At 41.8% G+C, this 22,148-nt stretch overlaps 1 protein-coding gene across 1 annotated transcript in view; it reads left to right on the forward strand.

Annotated features, from left to right (window-relative positions):
• Positions 1-8,677: 8,677 nt before the first annotated feature.
• Positions 8,678-22,148, forward strand: part of DISC1 (DISC1 scaffold protein) — a 201,882-nt gene continuing 188,411 nt past the window's right edge. Inside the window, exon 1 of the mRNA XM_062573048.1 lies at positions 8,678-8,762. Within this exon, the coding sequence (XP_062429032.1) occupies positions 8,678-8,762 (85 nt within the window). The remainder of the gene's footprint in view (positions 8,763-22,148) is intronic.

The raw sequence follows: 22,148 nt of genomic DNA on the forward strand, positions 1-22,148 counted from the left end.
CAGAAGACAGGTTATTTATATTATGCATTAGGCCTAAAACTGTAATAACATCCTCTGGCAAAGGTATTATCTGATGGTGTCTGACATGAAACTGGCTTTCCTATTTCCAGGCATTAACAAGTGACAGTCTGTGTCATCTCATGGTATTTCCTGAATTTGAGAATAAAATGAGGAGGGTTTTTAATTCATATAGTTTATTTCTTAAAAAGTAAAAATCTATTTCAGATAACCTGGTTTCCTAGAATTGTTCAGTGTGGTTTGTGCCACAAACCAGAGTAATATTGCCTTTATAATTCTAATCATGCAGAAACAACAGTACTGCTAGTAAGACCCCAGCTCTTGGTTTAGTACAGTCAGAAAAATACCTGTGAATAAGCAAGGCTTGTGAAGGTCACAGAGGAGAATGTGTTTTTTTCCTGTTACCTCAGAAGTATCTAGATGCCTACTATATTACCCATGAGCTCATTATGCATGTCCTCAAGTAAACACTGCATTAGTGGTGATGTGAACTCAGCAATTAGGTGACTAATTGCAGTATGTTTTAAAAATCTTAGGCAGAGACAAATCTTAGTGTTGAGACAGGCTCATTAGTCAATGTAGCTGTTCTATCTGACAGCTATGACAAAGAAAGAGAAAGCAGGAGGACAGGATACTTGGACTGCATGAAGGTATTTAAGGTGCTTTCCAGTTCTTCAGTAACTCATGAGGATGTCATGAATAACAGGAAAATGGCAGGTCTGGGTTACCTGCTTCCTCCCCAGGCACAGGACTTGGCCAAGGAGATCTGTGGCCTGCTGATGTTTGCTTTATATGAATGTTGGAGCCTTACACAGCCCCAGAAGGTTAGGATCTGCTAATGCCCTGCTTCTACTTCCAAAGGGAGATTAGCCTGACTTGAGGAACTCTAGGCAGGTTAGCTTAACCTCTGCCCTGAGCAAAGTCATTAAAAATAGTTTAATTACTGGTAAAGAATTCAATGAACAGTGAATTGAAGATGCTGATGCAATTAGTTCATTGGCTTTAATGAAAACAGGCCTTGTCAGGCTTGAGTTCACTTCAGTGGTCATCTTTGATGATAGCAGAGCTTTGGTGGATAACGATCATCACAGACATAAGAGATTTCTGGTAGTTACTTGACCAGGTATCACGCAACAGTCTGATTTTAAAAAACAAAAAGTAACCCTATATAATACCAATATATTCAGTGGTGTGAAACCTGGTAGATTGAAAAGAAATAGCTCTTCAAGGGGAACTGTTAAGGGATGGGAGTGACTACAGAGAAGCCTGCAAGGAGCTCAGACTCATTGCTACTCAGTATTTGCATCACTATCTAAGAGTATACATAAAATTGTTGATAAGAAATTGAATAATACAAACATTGATAGGGTGGCAAATAATGAGAACAAGAATCACATACAGTGGCTGCAATAGTTCATTACTGCGCCCATCCAGACCAGTGATGTCTCAGCACAGTCCTAAGACCTCTAGCTAAATTAGATATCTAAGGAGAAGGAATACAGGTCATACTTACAGGAGGTTAGTTTAGGAGGGACTTTCTGGCAAGCAGCAACTCTGAAAATGTCTTCAAAAGGTCAGAATACAGAAGCAACTGGGTAGGAGTCCCCAGTGAGATGGTGGGAGAAAAGGTGTTGACTGTCTTTGGATATGCAATTGGTAAGAAGTGTGTAGGGATCAAAAGCCTTGTGAAACTGTTGCTGGAATATATATGTGCTGGAGTGCTCCCCTTTAAAAAGGGTACTGAAGAATTTTCCACCAGTATATCAGAAAGCCACAGAAATACTTCAAGAACTGGTAAAAAGTCCTTTCTTTAGTAGCTGTAGAGTTAATTTAGTTTATTCAAAGGACAATCAGGATATCAGACTTCATCACTCAGGGTATAGATATTTACACTGGGTAAAACAACAGTATGATTCAATTGCCTAAACTTGGCTACTACACATCATGAGGGAAGGATTAATTAACCTGTCAAGACCCTGTCCAATCCTGTGTCCAGGAGTCATCTGGATATACCACAAACTCAAAGTTAGGCATTGTGTGCGCTCCCTGTACTGAGCCCTTCAGTCCTTCATCTGTCAGCAAATTCCCACAACTGCTCAAAAGGCTCTGCAAGTAACAAAAGAGCTGTTTTAACACAGCAGCGAAAACAAATACTGCACTTACTGCTAACATAATATCACTTGCAATCAAAGGCTAACCTGCAGCTCCTGGTATGGACTCCGAGGACAGTCTCAGTATAGACAGATGTAGATCAGGAACTTCAGGCTGAACACACAGAACTTGAAGCCAGACCCCCTCCTCAGCTGGAGACGCAGGTTTCAATCCCCTGACTCCAGGCCCTGCAAACCTCTTCGGATTTCTGGCATGCCATTCTCTCTCCTAATGGGAAAAGTGTCTTGAGTTGCCTTACATGTTTGCACTTGTCTTATCTTGTATTTGTATTTGATAAATCATTTTAAAGTTCCTACAAATACACAGTATATTAGCATGTAAATTTTTAAGAAAAACAGAGGAGGCAAGAATTTACTTCACTTATTTCCAAAGCTTCTGGTCAGTTATCGTAGTCTCTTACAATAACATAAAAGCAATAATCATATGAACAGCACCAGCAGCAAAGAGCATCCTATTCCCCCATCACAGAGTCTTATTTCCCCATTCAGGTCACACTATGAGTTACTCCTTCCTTCCCGTCCTTACAGGTACCTAAGGGTGACACATGCATTTTTTTTTGTTTGCATATGCCATGCCTGTAAAGCATCAGTGCCTTTGCTTCCACAGCTAGTAACAGTGCTTGCCTGTGTAGGACAGATGGCCACAATGACATGGATGGCTTTAGCACTTGGTATGCAAGCAGTTTTTTAGGTAAAATCATCCTACTGCTGGCCTCCAAAGTAAGCATTCTACTGCTGTCCTGCAGTTGCCAGATGTGTGATTAAAACTTCAGCCTAAAATATTGAAATGCAGTCCCATGAGCTATGGTAGCAGGCAGTACAAAGATTCCAGTCCAATATCAACAGACAGAGGAAACAGCATTCTAGCCTTGTTATTGGGAAAGAAATACTGTCTTTGCGTTGTCTAAATGGATAAATATTACAGCTCCCCTAGGTATCCTGACGCCATTCCCTTTGCCAGTGTATCCCATGCTGGGTTTCCGCAACTCTAGTTTTGTGGGTGCCTGTGGCAAGCAAAGCAGTCAGATGATAGTCCTGGATAGCTAACATGTTTGCGTGCTCTTCGTGGCCGGGTACATGAGCACCTCTGAGGGGCCAAGTACAACCCAGGACACTCATTATCTCAGCGCCTGCCTCTCTGCTGTTCTTTCAGGCACAACCATGTTGAGCAGCTGTGGCCAAGTCACGGTCTCATATCTGAGCTAGTATTTCCCGCAGCGTCTTGGCACCAGCAGGTCATCTGATAGCACCAATGATGCAGTTAGTCAGGGACTGAGAGGAACATGAGAAGGCCAGCAAGATCCAACCTGCTGTGCACTGCTATGGTTTCTCTCGGTTTCCATGTCCTACGGCTGCTTGATGGGACAATCTATTCTCACAGCTCCACGAAGGGCTGCAGTAAGCGTATGCGAGGGACTCTGTGCCAGAGTCACTGCCAGTAATCCCAGGTGTGCCCCACTATATCTCCCACTCAATCTGTGCAGGGAAATTCTTCACCATGCAACATGCATGGGCCATCAGCACCTGCTGTAGGTGGTTGTCCTTCCATAACTTACCACTGCTTTCCAGGAATCAGAAATCAATGGTGAGGCTGTACACAACTGTCTTGCTCTTATTTACATGGTGACATCTTAAACAGCAAACATCTATTAAACTACATGCTGCAGACAGATACAATGATAAACTCAAATCCAGATAAGCATTTTCTGTGAAAAAAGCATAATAATGGTAGCTAAACAGAACATAACTGCATAACCAGATGTAAATAGATAAATTCAGGAATGGTTGTTGACTTAGTGGCTGTACTGCGATGTAAAAATACTAGTTTCTGGCAAAGGACAGATACTGAAGAGTACAAGACCTAGAAATAACTTTGAGGTAATTGAGGATTTGTGGAGTTCAGTGCAGTGAAAGGGTAGTTGCTGAGAAAATTATGTTTATTCTGTTTTTTAAAGCCCCAGTTGTGATTCTGCTTTCATTTCCTCTGGTTTTGTTCTTAGTTGATCTATTAACTCAGAATTATTGCTGGCACAAACTACTATAAGTAGAAGGGGCCTAAAATCCATTTTAAAGCCTTGAGAACAGCAACATGAATCCCCAGCTTGTTTGCTAGTGATCAAGTGTCTCTAGGGAAAATAATTCTTTTCTTGCACTAATTTAAGTTTATAGGAAGACATGCAGTCAAAATAAACATTCAAAGTCTTAACTCTTTTCATTTCTATATCCATTGGATTAGGACTTTAAACATTTTTGAGTTATCTATAATATAATATTATTAATCCTGTAAGTATTTTGAACTGAGTCGTAATGAGCCATCAGCTTTACTCTTGTTCCGAAGTCTTCCCTGACACCAGAAAAACATACAGTTGAGTCATTGTGTTTGGAACAGGATCAGAAAATGATGCCAGTGAAGTCAACCAGCTGCTGCCTCACAGCTGGAGATGAACAATGAAAAAGATGGACTGGAAAATGAAATGTGTTTTATGTAAGGCAAAACCTTTTTTTTCTGAATTTGATTTGAATTTGCAAATAGAGCTGGCTTTCCTTCAATGACATGTTTCAGTAAATTGTTTTTTTCAGTGGTAAACAACCTAAATGTCTACAGCGTAGCAGAGATGTATTCACAACAATGACATTAAAGCCATGCCAGCTTCTTTTGGATTCTTAATAGTTCATTTAAAAAAAAAATTTAAACATTTTTTAACAAAATCCTGGCTCGGTAGAAGTCAGTAGGAGCTCTGAGGTTTAATACCTGGGACTGGGACTTTTGTTGTTTGCACCAAACGCTGTCTGATTTACTACAAAGATCACCGTTATGAAAACCATATCACAAAGCATGTTGCAGAGTTACTGTCAGTACTGGCAGAGTTAACTAACACACCATCAATTTTTGTATATCTTGTTTTGGACAGGGCATGATAGTATGATATCTAAGCTAAGTACTGATTAAAGCTATATGAAAAATTAGGTTTCAGTTTAGTAGATGAACTGAAAATGTGTATACTTAAAGGTTCATTTGAGATTAACCCAAAATGTGTTTATTATTACTGGTTTTTGATAGAAAAAAATCCTTTGTAGATGAACTGCACCACTGCAAATGAAATGAGTGTTTATGTTTTTGAACATTTTAATGTCTTATGAAGGAAACATGGAAGAAAGTGTTAGCTGTCTGCGCAGAGGGTGTTGCCAAGAGGAAAGAAGAGGTGGTGAGCTGAGCTGGGAAGGTATGCAGGTGGAGAGCAAACAGCTCAGAGGTGGTGGCTCCAACAGGGCGAAGCAGTGAGGAAGTCCCAAGTGGGATCCCATGGCCACCGCGCGTCCCTGAGAAGAACTGCCCTCTCTAGCAGAGAGATGCAGTGTGCTAGTGCCCTCCTAGCCACTCACCGTTATCATCATCTCTTGTCCTGAGCCTTTGGAGAGATGTGACAGCTCTTGGGTGCCCTACATCCTCACAGGCCTGGCCTCCTGCTTGTTCTGGTCCGTGCCACTCCACACTGCTGCCCTGCACTGGCCCCGTCTCTGCCCCAGCCACTTGCTCCCAGCCTCCCTCTTTGTTGCAGCTTCCCTAGTCCTTAGTGGAGCCATTGTTCGAAAACTGTCGCGTTTGAAAACTGCCGTGTAAATGGTTTCTGACCTATGAAGGAGAGATGAGGACAAAAAATAGCTTGAGACCCTCTATATCAGAATATAAAGACAATGATCATGATAGTTGGCTACTCTTCTGCTCTGTGATAGATGCTAAGTGTCACATGCGGATTCAGCTTTAGAAAAATCAAGATGTCTTCATTTTGGGAAAATCAAAATAAACAGGTGTAACATTTCTGACTTTCTTCATTTTTATGTGAGGCAAAACCTTTTTTTTTCTAAAATTGATTTGAGTTCGCAGATAGAGCTGGCTTTTCCTTCAGTGACATGTTTCAGTAAATTTTTTTTTTCAGTGGTAAACAACCTAAAGGTCTACAGTGTAGCAGTGACTGAGCAGAGAGTAAAAACCACAAATGAACACAAAAAGATGAAAAGCAGAGTTTGCAAGTGAGCTGTGAGATGAAACAGGGGTTGTAAGGGGCAGCAACAAGACGTTCATGACGGCGGCAGCGCAGGTCCCACACAAAGAAGTAGCCATGTGCAGGCAATGAGAAACGGAGCCAGAGACAAGGATGGGAAGAAGGAGAGCAATTTTAACCTGGCACGAGGGCTCAGGAAGTAGTTTCAGAAAGAAAGAGGCAGCACACTGCATTCAGCACAGGGGAGCGATTGTTAAAATTTGCCAGGGTTTCTGACGCAGCACGAAATGTAGCTTCAGTCACTTTCAACTCGAGAAAGGGTTTTAGTTGGGGTGGGGTGGGGGGAAGGTTTAAATCCACATCTGTTCCCAGTTTACTGTAGAACCAAGCAAATGCTAGCACAAAAGCAGATAGTAGCGTGGGGGAGGGAAGGAAAGCACAAATGGACAAGTAGCAGCAGGGGGGACAGGCAGGAGAATTTCTTTGGACAACTGTGCCAGTTTATGCCAGTTTAAGGAAACCTTGAAATTAAGGAATAGCAAGGCACTCCAGGTCCCTGTTGTCTAATCTGGAATAGAAGACAACCATATAGCTTCTGCTGCTGTGTATGATCTTTGGCACAAGTTCTTATTCCCCTCCTCACACTTCAGACACCTGACCACCTTCTAGAAGTGCAGAAAGGCTATATCAGCTGGTAGATGCCTTCGTAAACTCAAGATATCACATGGTCACCTGGATCAGACTTTCTATGGAGCATTAAAAACTAAAAGACTGTTTTCACCTATTAGCGTTTGCTTCAAAAGTTTATCTGCTTCCTATATCTTTACTCTAGGCATGCTTACAGTCCTTCAGTATTTAGTGTTTAAATAAACACACTGATATGAATATGTAGGAGGCAAGACAAAGTCACTTGAAGCAAAAGTGGTGAAGTCTGGTGTAACCCACACTGTGCAATCTGAACATGGGATCACATGATGTGGCATCAACAGATACTAAAGTCATGACAGGTTGGGATGGGGTGGGTAATGATCACCATTTCTTTAAGCATAGAAATCCTGGCAGCCATTAAAGAAAACTGGTCATAGCCAGGCCAAAACCAAACAAAATGAGCTGCTTCCTCATGCAGTGGGCCCAGACTCAGGCAACTTCTCACCAAAGGATGGTGTGTATGCCAAAAGCTGAAGTGGGTTCAGAGAGAGGCAGGACAAGCATTTAGGAGAGGGTGAGATCCACTGCAAGTTACTGATTAGACAAACCAAATCAAAGTCAGGAAATGCCCTGATTTGACATTGGTCAGCGTTATTGTGTGTGTGTGTGTGTGTGTGTGTGTTTGTGTGTATATATATTTGTACACACACACACACACACACACACACACACTACGTTTACCTTTTTCCTACTTATCTCTAGGCAACTGCATGCGACCACTGCTGCAGGCAAGACAGAGCTAGATGGGCCCTTTGTGTGAACCAGTACAGCTGTTCTTTTATAACAAGTTTCTCCCTGAGGCACTGATGTAAGCGCGGACATCATCAGGATCAGATTCACTGCAGCAAGTCTGAAGAAAGGAGGAGGAGGAGGAACTCCTTCCTGAATGATGTGTTAGCTATTTCTGGCACGTGAGGCACAGCTGCTCACTATCTTCTTTCAAAACTCAGGAAGGATTGGAGTATGAGGTCAAAACTCCCTTAGAGTCTCCTGTGAAGCTAGACAGTACATGATGGAGGACTGAAAACTACCTACACCACAAAATAGGGGAGGGAGTTCTAGCAAAAATCTATGTTGTCGTAATGATATGAAAGCTCAACAGGACAGCGTCAGGAAATTTGGAGTGGTCTTAGTAGAAAAAGGACATTCCTCTCCCCCCCCCCCCCGGGGGCCAGTTTGAGCTAATATCAAATTCCTGGGACTGACACCATCTGTGGGAAACGTGTATCAGAATTCACCTGAATTAACTTCACATTTTTGACATTCAAATCCACAATGGCAGTTCAGACTGGTTGGATCCCAAAACGCAACCAAAACTGGCTGAAATGATTTGCTTTTATGTATAAATAACAGCAACCTGAAACCAAACGAAGCAGCTCTACACTTGACATCACAAAAAAAAAAAAGATCAGCCGGCACCGTACGGCATAACGGTGCGCACACTTTGCGCGCCTCGCAGCCCGGGGCCACGGCAACGCACAGCTCGGCTAAGGCTGCAGGCGACCCGGCGCTACAGAACCGGTGCTTCAATTACCGTTTGTAGCTACAGCTGGAAAAGGGCCGGGCCGGGCCGGGCCGGGCCGGGCCGGGCCGTGCCGTGCCGTGCCGGGCCGGGCCGGGCCGTGCCGGACCGTGCCGGCGGCCCCGCAGGAAAGGCCGGGCCGGAGGAGGGGCGAGGGCGGCGGGGCGGGCGGCGCGCCGTGTCTCCCCGCCGGAGGAGGGGCCGCGCCCGCGGCCGCCTCGGCCCCTCGCCGCTTTCCGCCCCGCGCTGCCGCGATGTGGCGGCCGCAGCCCCGGGCGCAGCCGCCGACGGAGGGGCGGCGCCGCGGCGGCGGCGGCGGGAGGGAGGTGGCGAGCCCAGGTGAGCGGGTCGGGACCGGGGATGGGGATGGGGCGGCAGCGGCCGCCGCCGCGAGCACGGCCGGGCCGGGCCGGGCCGCGCCGCGCCGCGCCGCTGGGGTCGGGGCGGCTTCGCTGGGGTACGGCCCCGCGCTGGTGTGGGCCGGGGGGCCCGGCACCGGGGGCTTGAAATCCGCCCAAAGCACGTACGGAGGGCTGAGTCCGGGAAAACTCCGGGCCGCGAGGTAAAACAGGGACTTTTCACTTCACTTCTTTTCCTTTCTTTTTTTTAAGCGCCTCATGAGATTATCCTTTAATTCACAAAGAGGTTTGGCGCAGGAACTCTTGTTAGTTCTTGTTTTTTTTTTTTTTCCTTTACCTCCACCTGTATGGAAGCAATTATGTTGGTACAAAGATGCATAAATCTTTTATTTATTTATTTATTTATAGCCGACTGCAAAGAGGGAAGTAACTGTGCTCTTGTATGTCACCAGTTTATCAAAATAATATGTCCGAGCTCAGTTTAAAGGAAGAAAAAAAGAAACTGCCATCTTAACAGAGAAGCCACATTTCTCTCTATACTTTTATTAGTGCCTGAGGATGAAGAGCTGGTGACCTCCGGTGTAGATGAGCCACCCTCACCTTCGCTCAGAGCTGGCGCTTTCTGCCTTGCCGACTCTGGGGCTGCTGAAATGCTGAGCACTGGGGAAATTTTGCAAAATAAAACCCCAAGCCCCTTCATCTCCATCAGGAGACTTCACCAAGCAAAGCCTAATCGCTAACCGCCTGTATTAGCTACCATCTTGCTCCTTTGGAGATACAGTTCTCGCCTTAACTTCCATTAATCTGTGAGGCTCTGTGCAGACTCTTCTGCTGTCCCTGCCAAGATTTCAATAGAAAATAGCTCATTCACGTGTTGGTTAATCCACGGTAATCTCTGTGTACAAGTGTTGAGTAATTTTTGCTGTGCTTCGGAGCAGTGATTTAAGAGCTCTGCCGGGAAGTGCTTTTATTATAAAAGCCTTTACAAAATACACTACAGATAATATACCAGCAAGTTCTACTGGTAATTAAAAGTAAATTAGTTTTCAACAAAATGAACCAAGTACGCTGTGATGCATTATCTCTGTTTTTGTCCTTTTATATTTGCTCAATTACTTGCTAATTTGCAATTGGCCTTACAGTAATAATGCAAATTGGAGAAGTTCTACTTTAATGAACTTTTCTTGTTGTTTAAATACTAAATGCCTTTAATTATGGTATATCAGTGTTCCCCCATCTCATACTGAAGTTCAAGCTGTGTTTTTCTAGAGAGGCACTGTAGTGGCTTTCTAGTTAGAATTATGATAGATTTTTCGTATTGGTAAGGCTTTTTGGCATTTACAAAATTGAAAAGAAGGTTTATTTAAAATAAATTTTGAACGAAAAAAGCTGAGTTTAGAGGTTTGTGGTTACACAAAATGTGATGGTCAGTTAAGGGAATGTAAACAAAGGCCCAAATGCTTATAAGTGGTGTTTTAATGTTGAGATTAAGGCCATGTCCAACTATGTGTCTTTTCTTGTTTTTGAGAATTTATGCTATCAGATTTATTAGTTTTCTGTGCAGTTCTCTGGGCAGTGAAAATATCCTATTCTCATTCACTACGCCACTGATTTATCTTTAAAAAGTGGTTATATGCAAGTATTATATTGCCACTGACTTCCTCCCTCTTTATATTTAGATAAACCAGCCTTTGTTCTCTTCATTAAAATGAAGTCAAAAGTTTGGGCCTAAGCTACTGCTTCTGGAGTTGTAGTGGGGTCATGCAAGAAAAGAAGATTTATTAGCACCAGTTTAAATTAATTGTAAAGAACAGAAAGACAGAAAGCAGGGCCAACAATGTTTTGTACTTACAAAAGCAAAAAAAACCTAAAGGTTAATTCTGGCTTTGTTCACAAATTAGGCACACTTGGTTAGGTTTTTTCTGCCCAGTATAACTTGGGCCTCCTACAGCTACTGAACCACCTGACCTTTCAAATGAGATTTGCTGGAGTGTATAACACCTTCTGAGTACTCATCAGGAGTTATGATTTCTTCATTTTAGCACTTGGTTTCCTTGAGCAAACATCATCTCTAATTAAGTGGTAGACAATCTGCAGCCGCTTCTAGTTCTGGACATAACACATTTTAACAACTCTTACAAAACTGATTTTCTTGCCTCTTGTGGAATATCAGACTTGAAGGTAAGCAGAAAGGAACCTGTGGAGTTGCCATAGTAATTTTGAAGTTCATCCTTAGTATGTTGTTTCTTTTTCCAGAGACCAGCCCTTTCATGCTGTGTCACTTAGATTAGGATTGAGCCCAGAGTATGTTGTAATACTATTAAATATTCTTGAAGGAAGACTGCTGATGAATGTGTCCTTTGTAAAACAGCAGTCACACAAGGAAAAGCTTGGCCTTCTGGCACCGAACAAAGGCTACTGTGCCTATGTTAAGTACTGTAGTATCCTTATTTGGAGATGTTTACGTAATTCTCTGTAATGTTATTTGTTTAGCACTCCAATTTAAAAAATACTTTTTTATTTTTGGCATGTAGAAACATTCCATTAACTTGTCACCTAAAAAATGCTTTTGAGGAGAAGCATTTTTTATTGAAACCTCCTGGTTATCGATGCCGTGAAAGCCAAGATCAGCTACTAACATACTTTGTTAAGCGCTGGTTTGCTGTATGAAAACTGAATTGGCTATGGACGTGGAGTTACTTCCCTATTCATTGATGCTGTGAATGTAAAGTGACTCAATGACTAATCTAAAGTCTGCAGACAGACTGAGGAGATAATGTGCCCGCCTGAAGCATGGTGTCTTTGTTCGGCGCGATGCCTTTGGGGGACGCAGAACTCGGGTTCTGCCTCCGCCTTGTGTGGTGCACAACATCTGCATGCTGTATGATACTGCGGTCTCTATTTCAGAGCCTCCTTCGTTGTATAGCTGTGCTTCCTTCCAGCATGTGCATCTTTTATTATCTCTCTATTGGTAAAGTCTTAACAAGGACTCTGTTGGCTAATGACTATAATTGATGGTGCTTTCCATTCTTTTCCGCTTCCTCTCCTGCTGTCTTACAAATAGGTTGTTGTATGACCGTGACATCAGAGTAAATTGTCTAGTTGCGCTGCTTTTCTTGGCTTCTCTTAGCATGTTTGTAAGTAGCAACACTGAGTGTAATAACACACAGATTTTACATTTGAAGTGCTGCATAAACAGCTATGTTATCAGAGTTAGGGATGAAAAGGAGGAAAAGCACTTTCTTAGTAGTGCTTAGCTAGCTCTTTCCGTTTCGGTATGTAACTTGTATTTATTGATCAGACCAAACAGCACCCAAGTCAGAATTGCAAATGCAACAATGATTTGCTAAATGAGGTTTATGTACCTCAGAGGTACGTAACAGAGGTTTATGTGCAATTAGATGATAAAATCTTGTAAAGGACTTTATTAGGAAACATGGCTATATGAAATTACAAGCAGAATGAATGTGATCTGTGTGAACTTCTCCCCTCACCTCTCCAACTTCTCTGTAATGGGAGAAAAGTTGTTTCCTTGGAGGGATTTAGTGGGCTCTGGTTGAAAGGTTTCTTTTGCTAGGGCCAGAGGTCAGCAGGGCAGGAAACCATTACAGAGAAAATCTCTTAGAAGAGCAACTTTGAGGCAACCAGTCGAGTGTAAAACCGAGAGGTTGATGGTGAGTATTGCAAAACTGAGCATGAATGAAAGGGTAAATATCTGTGGGTGAGAAAGGAACTGAGAGTTGGTGTAATTGAACTGTTTTGATTGTGTCTGAATTGTTTTACAAGTCTCCAGATTGATGTAGCTGTTCAACAGCTTGGCAAATTCCTCAATAACAATAACCAAAATAATAATGGAAGGATAAAGTCAAATGATAGTGATGCATGTAGATAATGAAGCTTCTCTGTTGATTCAGGACTTTGCTGACTGGTGGGGTGAGCAGAATAGTCCACAGCTCAGCTCATCAAGCTGGCCCAACTTTGAATTTAGGTTGGCAGTCAATCAGTTGGGTCTGAGAATTATGATTTGAGCTTTCAAGGAATCTGTTCTTATGGTCTTCTGTTTTGTTTGGTTTTTGGCAAACTGTAAAGCCTTCAGAGAATTTGGTAAGGGGAGCTGTCCTGCTAGTAAGTTACTTCCTTGCTGATTTAGTGGGAGTACTAAAGTTATTTTGTTACCCGTCATTAAGGATATCATCATAAGTATCCTTCCCCAAGGTGTGTCAGCTTGCTTTTATGGATTATCTCTACTGTACATAGCAGAGGAACCAGGAATGGTGATGGTGGAAGCTACTTACAAGGCCAAACAGTTATAGGCTACTGGCCTTTTTTCCTATGTTACTGTTGTGTAATTATTATGCTGTGATTGTGTTATGGTTTATGGCTTATTTCCTCCTGTCGGTGGAGAAAAAGGCTTTAGGGACAAGAGCTTTCCTTTCTGTGGTATGGTTTTAGCTAACAAGTGCTACTGAGGCAGTGGGGAGACTGAATTTTGAGCACTGGACTTACGGCCTGGTTGCTGAAGGCTAGTGGAGACTAGATGACGTGGGGGAGTGGGCAGCGCTGCTGTTTGCCGGGGCTGTGGCGCAGCTGTTCCGTCTACAGAGCAATGTATAAACCTCTCGGTGTTTGCACTGCTGCCTGGAGCTGCGGGCAGTGGGAGCTGAGCTGGGGACACACTGCGTTCTCTGCCCTTCCCATAGAAGACAGAGGGACAGACAGCACCTCATTTTGGTAGTATTGTACATTGCTGCAGCTAGATTTGCTCAGATTTAACATCTTTGCTGTGCTGGTTGCTGTACCTTCAGTGGGAGTGACAGGGAATGGGATGCTCATCTGTGCATCAGTAACGCTGTGGGACGTCTAGGGCATGGATGCTCCTGGACACCCTAGGCGGTCCCAGCCTGTGCTGCTTTTGCTCTGGGCCAGTGCTGTTTTGGCAGGGCACCGTGCTGAAACTTTGCTCTCGTGCTGCCAGAGACCCTGGTTAGAGGAGCAATACACTTCTGTATGGTTGGAGCAGTGAAAATACCAAGATTTGTGTTGAAATTATATGAGAAAGGCCTGGCTGTTGTTGCTTGGAGTGCAATAGCAGTGCAGCTGTTCTCAGTGTGATTTTGTTCCTTAATGTCAAACTAGTTAATAATCAAAAGGTGTTACGTTTCTCCTTTCCCTGGGAAACCTGAATATGGTTGTTGCAAGACTGCTCTTGTAGTATTCACGTGTTTGTGGTCTCCTAGATTCTTGTATACATTTGGCTATGAGTGAGTGGCTGTACCTGTTAATGTTTTTTTTCTTTCTTTTTTTTTTTTTTTTTTTTTTTTCTTGAGCAGTGTATATAGGCTGTTCACTGTCTGTAAGCTTGAAGACAGCTTAGGGAAAGAATCTTGCTTGTTGGGTCGTCTCAGGTTGCTGTAAGGTTAAAAAAAAAAAAAAGAGGAAGAAGAAAAAAGCCAGCTCCCACTTCTTTCTTTGTGTGCAGCAAGGAATAGTAGTTGGATACATTTTCTTTTAGCAGATTGGGCACAAAGAGGTGTTCTCTTTCTGTTTTAGGTATAGCTGTGCTGTTTAGTTTTTTAGAAATACCTTTGTTAGAACCATGACTAGCGTTTGGGGAAGAAAAATCTATAGGACTTTTGTTCACCTTTTGCAAAAATTGCTGGCTTGCCCTGTTCTTGTTCAGAGCCTTTTGCTGGTAAGGTTTTTCATCTTTGAGTTATATAGCTTGTGTGTATTGATACCACTAATTTTCTGAGTGAATTTCTAGTTCTTTTTAAATAATTTATCTGTGACATATCAAGTGATAATGGCCTTGTGCATAGCAACACTTCTGCTATGTTGCCTGTGAGCTTGGCGTAGTACTGAATTTCTCAGTGAGGGTCCAGACCTTTCTACTAGATCCAAACATACTCATTTGTTACGTTACTACTTTCTGCACTGCCAGATTTTAAGGGACCTCTATGTGTGCTTTGCCTAGGCACTGAGGCAGTAGCTTGTGTGTGTGACCATACTTAATTTAGGCTGCTCATGGTTTTAATATTTAAAGGCCAGCATGGCTGTTTTCAGTGTAAACCATTTGAGTACATGGAGTTGCAGTCTTCCTTCCAGATATCTGCTTAGAAACATCTGTTGTACATGTTGGTTCTCTAAAAATGGTCTCTGATTACTTGAAAATCATCTTTTAACATATCAGAGAAATTTTTAAAAGGGTAGAAAGAGGATTAAAATGCAATGTAGAGAGTAATAATAATAATAATAATAATTAAAAACCTGAAACACACCAGATAAAGACACTACAGAAGAAAGCTTAAACTTATCATAAATTTTGTGCAACAGACTATGTATGTGTTTTAAACACTGCTGTTGTGAAGTAGCAGAAAGGAAGAGACAAGTCCCTAGGAATCCCTCAAATTTGGAATAAAACCAAGAAAAAGAAAAGTAAATATAGAAATAACTGCATTTGTGCACACAGTTATACAGACAATATATGTTCATGGTGTAGTTATGACTGCTTGGTGCAGCTGTGTGGCAGAGTAGCAAGATTTACCTTCTTCCATGCCCATATTATGATTAGACCTTGGGAACTGGGCAGGGTAGAGGTAATATTCCTGGGCAGAGATGGTCTTACTGCTTCTCTCACCAGGAAGTTTGTGCAAGAGGCAGGCTTTGTTGCAGCTGTTCAGAGGTGATGTTAAATGCTTTTTTGCCCATGGCACCATGGAAGGAATTATGTTTTTAAAAGGCCAATGTCTCCAGATAGTCTGGCACATGGCCCCCTCTTCTCCTGCAATCAGAAATCAGCCTGAGATAAGGTATGAAAATAACTTCTAATATAGCAAGCTGAATAATGTCTTGAGAGAAATGCTTTGAAATATTTGTACAGCCAATAAAAAAAAAAGAATGTTAGTAATAAACATTTTGTGAAATAACTGCAGTAGATCAAAGTGGCGTTTAAGTGATGCTCATGAGCATCGTTTAATTACCAGCTGGTGCCTAAAGGTTGGCTGCTGTGGAACAATAGGAGTTTTTATGTTATTGTGCCTTTTGTATCTGCCTAGCTTACGTGCTGACTATCATTGAAGCTGGTGATTTCTCTGTGTGTGTGGATACTGGATGCTTAAAAGCTGGTCAAGACCCTATTAATTTCAAATACTGAACTTTATTATTGATTTTGTTCATAGAAAGTCAGCTGTTCCCACGTCCCAGAATGTGCAAAATTATATATATATATTTTTCTAATTTTCTTGTGCCTCTTTTGTGGAGTTAAATCAGATCTTTCTTTCTTGTGAAGTTGGATAAATCTTCAGAGATGATATGCTTGAACTTTTGTTGTGTGTGTTCTGAAGAAGTGCAGGAAACTAGTGGAATACTGCAAATCCTGAGAATTAAATTTAAGCTTAGAGGTATCATAGCATAATTCAGGCTGGAGAAGACCTCAGGAGGTCTCTAGTCCAAAGCAAAGTGAGTTAGCTGTGAGGTCTGACCAGATTGCTCTGGGTTTTATCTGTTTGGATCTTGAAAACCTGCAAGGATGGAGTCTGCGAAGCCTCTCTGAGCAACCTGCTCTACTGCTTGATAGTCCTCAGGGTTAAAAAATTCCCTTGTATCCAGTCTGAACCTGTCTTGTTTCAACTCACACCCATCTTTTCCTTATTCTCCACACTGCTGTGTATGGATTTCTTTTGTCCTTGCTATTAGTGTATTTTTTGTTGGCAGTGTTGTTACTAGTAGAGAGTAGTAAGTTGTCTTTTATAATCTCTTTAAAAGTTTGTGTAGCACATTTGGCGTTCTTTTATTTACTTTTCTTCCTATGGCATAAAATAGCAGCTGTGTTTGCTGAAATTTAATGTTGCTGCAAATATATCTTTATACCCAAAGAGGGCATTCTAACCTTAAAGATGTCTTTAGTTCCAGCTTCATGACTTTCTCTGATACAAAGTCCTTGCTTATGTCTCAGACTTTAAGGTAATTTAAGGCTCTTCATCTCTCTCTCCCTCTCTAATACACACACACATATAAAATATATGTATAATTTTTTTGTTCACTATGATACTTTTATTATGCTGAAATGAAAATCCATGCATCTTCTCAGTATTTCTGACAGCTTTTTTGGCACCTTTTCTTAAGACTATTCATGTGAGAGAGAGCTCTTCTCACTGAATGTGGAGGGAGAGGATTTTTTTTTTTTTTTTTTTAAGTTCTGGAGTCACTTCAGAATCCTTTGAGATGTCTTTTTCCTAATCAGGATTTAAAAGGCTCCTGACTTAAAGGTGATTCTGTTTCACTCCACAGGAATTAAAGGAGCCAGTAAATGAACTTCTTCTATGAGTGGCCCATCTGTGGCAAGTCTTGACACACATATTGTATAAATGTCCTTTCCTGTATCAAACCTGAGTATTGGTATAGACATGTTTTGATTTGGAGTACAAAAATGTAGCAGGCTCAGATCATGTTATAGCTAAGTTAAGAAGTCGTATGTTTCGTCTTAAATTTTTGGTGAAAATTTCAGTTAAAACTGAAGTTTCCATTAATACTTCACTGTACAGAATCCCACATAAAATGATGGTATGAGCAGCATCTGCTTTGGGGGACCCATGACTTGAACAGTAATTGTATTATTGCTATCAGCACCTTGATTCCAAGCTTTTCATAGTTTCGAAATTTGCAGTTTTGAGAATAGTAATATAAAATAGTAAGATAAATGCTTCTTTCTATATCCCCAATCTTTTGAATAAAGATATTTGTTCTAAAGGTACAAAATCTTAGGAGTTTTTTCATAGCGAGACTTTTTTTTTTTTTCTCCTTTTTTTTTCCCCTAGTGGTCTCTCAGAAGTCCTGTGCAGGTTACTAGTGCTCTTTTGGGATGCTTTGTGACTTGACTAAGTCATGTCATTTCTCAAATAGCATGGTTTAACCACAAACGGATGCATTGGATTACTGTTGTACCTCAGGACTGGTGAGATCAGATGTTTCTTAAAATGCTTTACTTTCCTTGAAAGGAAGTTACAGCAGTTGTGTGTGCTAGTTTTTAATAATAAAAAAAAAAATAATAAAAAAATTCAAGAGTATTATGCCTAAAACTGAAAACAAGAGAAGAAACCTCCACACTTACAGTCCAATGACTAGCACTACTGTAGTATCTCACAGCCGAGAGGAATTGGCCACTATTGGCCACTACAGAGGACTAGATCTTGAATTCAGGGTCTCTAAAGCATTCAATAAACTATTTGAAATAAAGAATTGCATACATAGTCTGTATTTATTCTGGAAAATGATTTGAATGATGATTGAAGTTGTCATCCACTAATATTTCTGGTAACTAAGATCTTTTCAGGTGTGCATATTCACCACCATCTGGTACAATCAGCACTTTTCATTCCCTTAAAATATTATGATTAACCCAGAATCTGTTGACATGAAGACCTAATTCATTGGCTTTTTCAAGGCAATCTGTCTTTTATAGAGACAATATTTTTGAAAAGTCAGTCTTTTTTTTTTTAGCTTCTCATTTTTTAACATGAAGTATTTTGTTTTAAAATTTTGCTTCAGTACAATATCATGCAGAGCCCTTGGCACTAGTGAAGCATCTACAAACTATTTCATGGAAGGCTAAAATTTCTTTGAAGATTAATGCTGTTCCTTATCTTAGAAAATAAGAGCAGATAGGATTCAGTGAAAGATGACAGATCTTACAGCCTTGCACTTGGATAAAAATACTTAAGTGAAATAGAAATAACATGACAGAAATAAATTTAAAAATTTCTAGCAGAAAGTCTGTGCTTTTGTTGAACATCAGTATGTTTTAATAAGCAGAACCTGTATTATTGGCTATGACATCTTAACCGGGGGAGACTGTCAGAATAAATTGTGGCAGGTAATTGTCTTAATTGTCTTGATTTCCTAGACCTGAATAGCAATGGTTTACAGTCTTGAGAAAGAAGCTTTTACAAGAGTGTTTTCATTTGAGATAATCTCAAAAGGGCCAAATGGAGCCATTGTGCTTTTAGAGTGGGTTTTTTTTTTGCCGATACAAACTTAGTGTGTGCTGTGAAAGCGTTAACCCGAGTGCTAAGGACTGGCTGAAGTCCACCTGCAGGCAAGCACTGAAGTCAGTGGACACAGCTGAAATGGAGCTGGGATCCTTTTAAATAGACCTGAAGAACCTTAGATACTTCCTAGCCCTGCTGAGAGGCAATGTGGAGCAGAAAGGGCCTTCAGCTGGGGAGGGCTGGGGTACTCTGGGGTACTGGGGGAGCTGGAGGACCTGAAGCTCAGGCTGGGGGGTTTTTGGCAGTAAGCTGAGACATGCTTGCTGGCCGCTGTGCGAGGAATGCTGTAGAGACTGGGGGAGCCTTGTGTGTACTGGGGTTCTGACAAAAAGGAGAAACTGGAAAGGCGCAAAGATGTGGTCCTGAGGAGTGATGTGGAGGCACGAGTATGCTGTGTGGCTCTGAATGTTGTTTGGGAGCTTTGTGGATGGTTTTTGCTCTCGACAACACAGTGTTAAATGTGACCTGTGCACAGTTAGGTCAAAGATCCGGAGCAGCGGCTGGTTAGAGCTCTCTGATTCGACTATTATTTATTAAAAGAGAAATAAACTATTGGCCTGTGAGAACTAACTGGCAACCAAGAGAAGAAATGTAATGGAAGTTGATGAAAAAGAAGGCTGAGTTTGGTGGAAAGTGCCGACAACATACTGGTACTGACAGAGTAGGATGAATTGATGAGACAAGATGAGTGCAAGATAATCGAAGTAGACCTGTCAGTGTCAGTTATGTCTTCCCTCAGCAAGGGGTCTGTCTAAATGCCACTTGCCTGTATCCCCTGATCCTCACTTGCATGGCTTTGGAATGGGGGTGAAGACAGGAATTTTGTTTTGTTAAGACTCTTCAGTCTCTGGATCTGGTGTGACTCACACAGGGTGACATCTCTCTCTGAAAGGAGATGGCTCTTTCTAGAGTCAGTTGTCACTGAGATTGTATATGTGGTGTTATTGCAGAAGTCCTGCCAGAGAGGCAGTGCTCCTCTTTTGGGGCTGGACTCCCTGTGATGTGTGCATGTGATTGTGGTCTCAAATGGCAGAACTCTTACTTGGGAGATACGGAGTGCTAACTGTCTAATACTGGTGGAGGTCGTCTTGGTGTGGATGTACCCTTTGCCCTTTTTTGAGATCTTATGATCTGCCATATAGATCACCATTGTAACTCTGTACTGGTGTGTCTTTTAGCAACTGTGAAAAACATCTGCATCCAGACTCAGTCATGTCTTTGTGGCATATCTATCAGGTACCGCTGAGCAAAGGTTGTTCTCTACCCATCCAGGAAATCCAGGCTTAGAGCTAGAAAATGCCTGTTAGAATATATTAGCCTAACTGAAAGAGGTGCTCTGTAATAGGCAGTCTTATTGTCTGAATGTAGTACTTATCTGTGCAGAGCTTTGGCTTTAGTGATCTAGGATCTGTTGGACAGTTGTGCTGGGGCCTTTTTGTAGTGTTACACTTCTCCCCTCCCTTTTTCTCTCCATTGCAATTCTTTCCTTGGATGCAAATTGCTATTGATACCACAGAAACAGTGCAGCATAGATAACTTCGTAGTTGGAGTGGGAGAGAAGGCATCAATTTTTCTGTGGTAGAGGGGACATATGTTCAACCTATATTCAAGGGCTGTTGTAGTTACCTTCTAGATAGAAACTACGCTCTCTGTTTATCTTGTGTGTGTGTGTTGAAGGGGGGGTGTCTTTCTTGTATCACAAAACAAAATGACATGCTGCAAGCAGAGTGACTTCTGCCTCAGGTTATTTAGAAGGTGAACTTAGCAGAAATTACAATTAGAAGACACGGGAAATGTTACATACTTGCAGTTAGTGTTCTGCTGCAGTATCGTGTAGGCTATAGTGCAGCTTCTACGAAAGCTTACTCATAAGATGATCTCAATTTCACCAGAGGTATCTGCTTTTTCCCTCACATGCTAAATGAAAAAGATATAGCCAGTGTCTTTGCTTTTGTGTTCTCAGACCAAATAAAGAAGATATCAAACTCCTGCTTTGTCCGTCTTCAGCCTCAGGTAAGGGTTGTAAAGGATAAGTGATATCCTCACTGAATTTCTCAGAAGCGGTAAAGCCTGTATCTTTTGTACTTACCCATGTACATCTCTGATGGGCCTCCACGTTGTCTCTGTCCGAGCACAAAGGCCTGCTTCTGGCATCTGCAAACTGATGATGCAGAATAACCGGCTGGCCTTTAGCAAGGACCGTGCATTGAACTAAGTTGTCTGTGTGGCTAAGTGAAGATAGGAGAGCAGTGTTACGGTCCATACCTAGTGGATTCAGCTGAGATCCTTCCCCTTGCTGCTCAGAGGAGCTATTTCTTGTCAACCGGCGAAGGCAGGATCCCCGCAATGTCCACTGCAGGGAGGAGAGAATACTGAGCGCAGAAACTTTACGGGTGCACAGAGTGTGGCAGCGGCTCGTGCAAAGCCCTGAGTCTGTCTGTCTTGGGGAGCAGCGACGAGTTAAAAATGCTGCTTGTTTGTGTGCATCTTGCTGCAAGTGGACTTCTGTGTGGTTTGTGTACGCAGCTGACTTCTGCAGCATCTCATATGTAATCTACATCTGAAGCACTGTGTTTTCTGTGGTATTACTCAGCTTTCCTATGTCTGAAACTTCACTCCAGGTCCACTGTTGTCTAGACAGCGTGGCCATCACATCATGACATCCTGACTGGGCTGTAAGGTAAACTTCCTATGGGAGGCAAAGGAGGACAGTTTGCCCTGGGACTTTGGTATCAAATTGTAAAGTTAAAAGCTTGCTGTCTGCTCACCCTTGGCAATATAGAAACTGCCGTGTTGTTTTATTTTCGTTATATGTGATCACTACTGAGCTGTTAAGAGAAAATTACTTTCTATTTCAGTAAACTCAATTCTGGTTTCAGACTGAGTGTGTATCAGATGCTTAATTTGGAACCCACTCTCTTGGTGAAATTAAAAATTCAAATCTCCAAGCTGGAGCACTCAAACTGTGCTTGAATTAGAAATTGACTGCTGTCAATGTGCTCTCACACTTCACTATTTTTTTTTTTATTTCTGTGATAAGTTTAATATTAACGTCTGCTGCAAATGATCTGACGGAGCAGAAGTAGTGGGAATCCACTCTATCACTAAGTAGACAGAGTGATGAAAGAGGTATGGTGTGTTAAGTAGACCATTCTTGAAAAGGACTGCTGTGTACTGATTTCATAATTAAATACACATTAGATGAAAGGCTTTTATGGCATATGACTGCCAATCTATTAAGTATTGTTTACAAATTAATTTAAACTTATCCAAATTTCACAATTTCTTCTTATGAGGATCATGGAAAATCCTCCCTGCCA

This window comes from Rhea pennata, chromosome 3 (genome assembly GCF_028389875.1).
Source record: "Rhea pennata isolate bPtePen1 chromosome 3, bPtePen1.pri, whole genome shotgun sequence".
Classification (NCBI taxonomy): domain Eukaryota; kingdom Metazoa; phylum Chordata; class Aves; order Rheiformes; family Rheidae; genus Rhea; species Rhea pennata.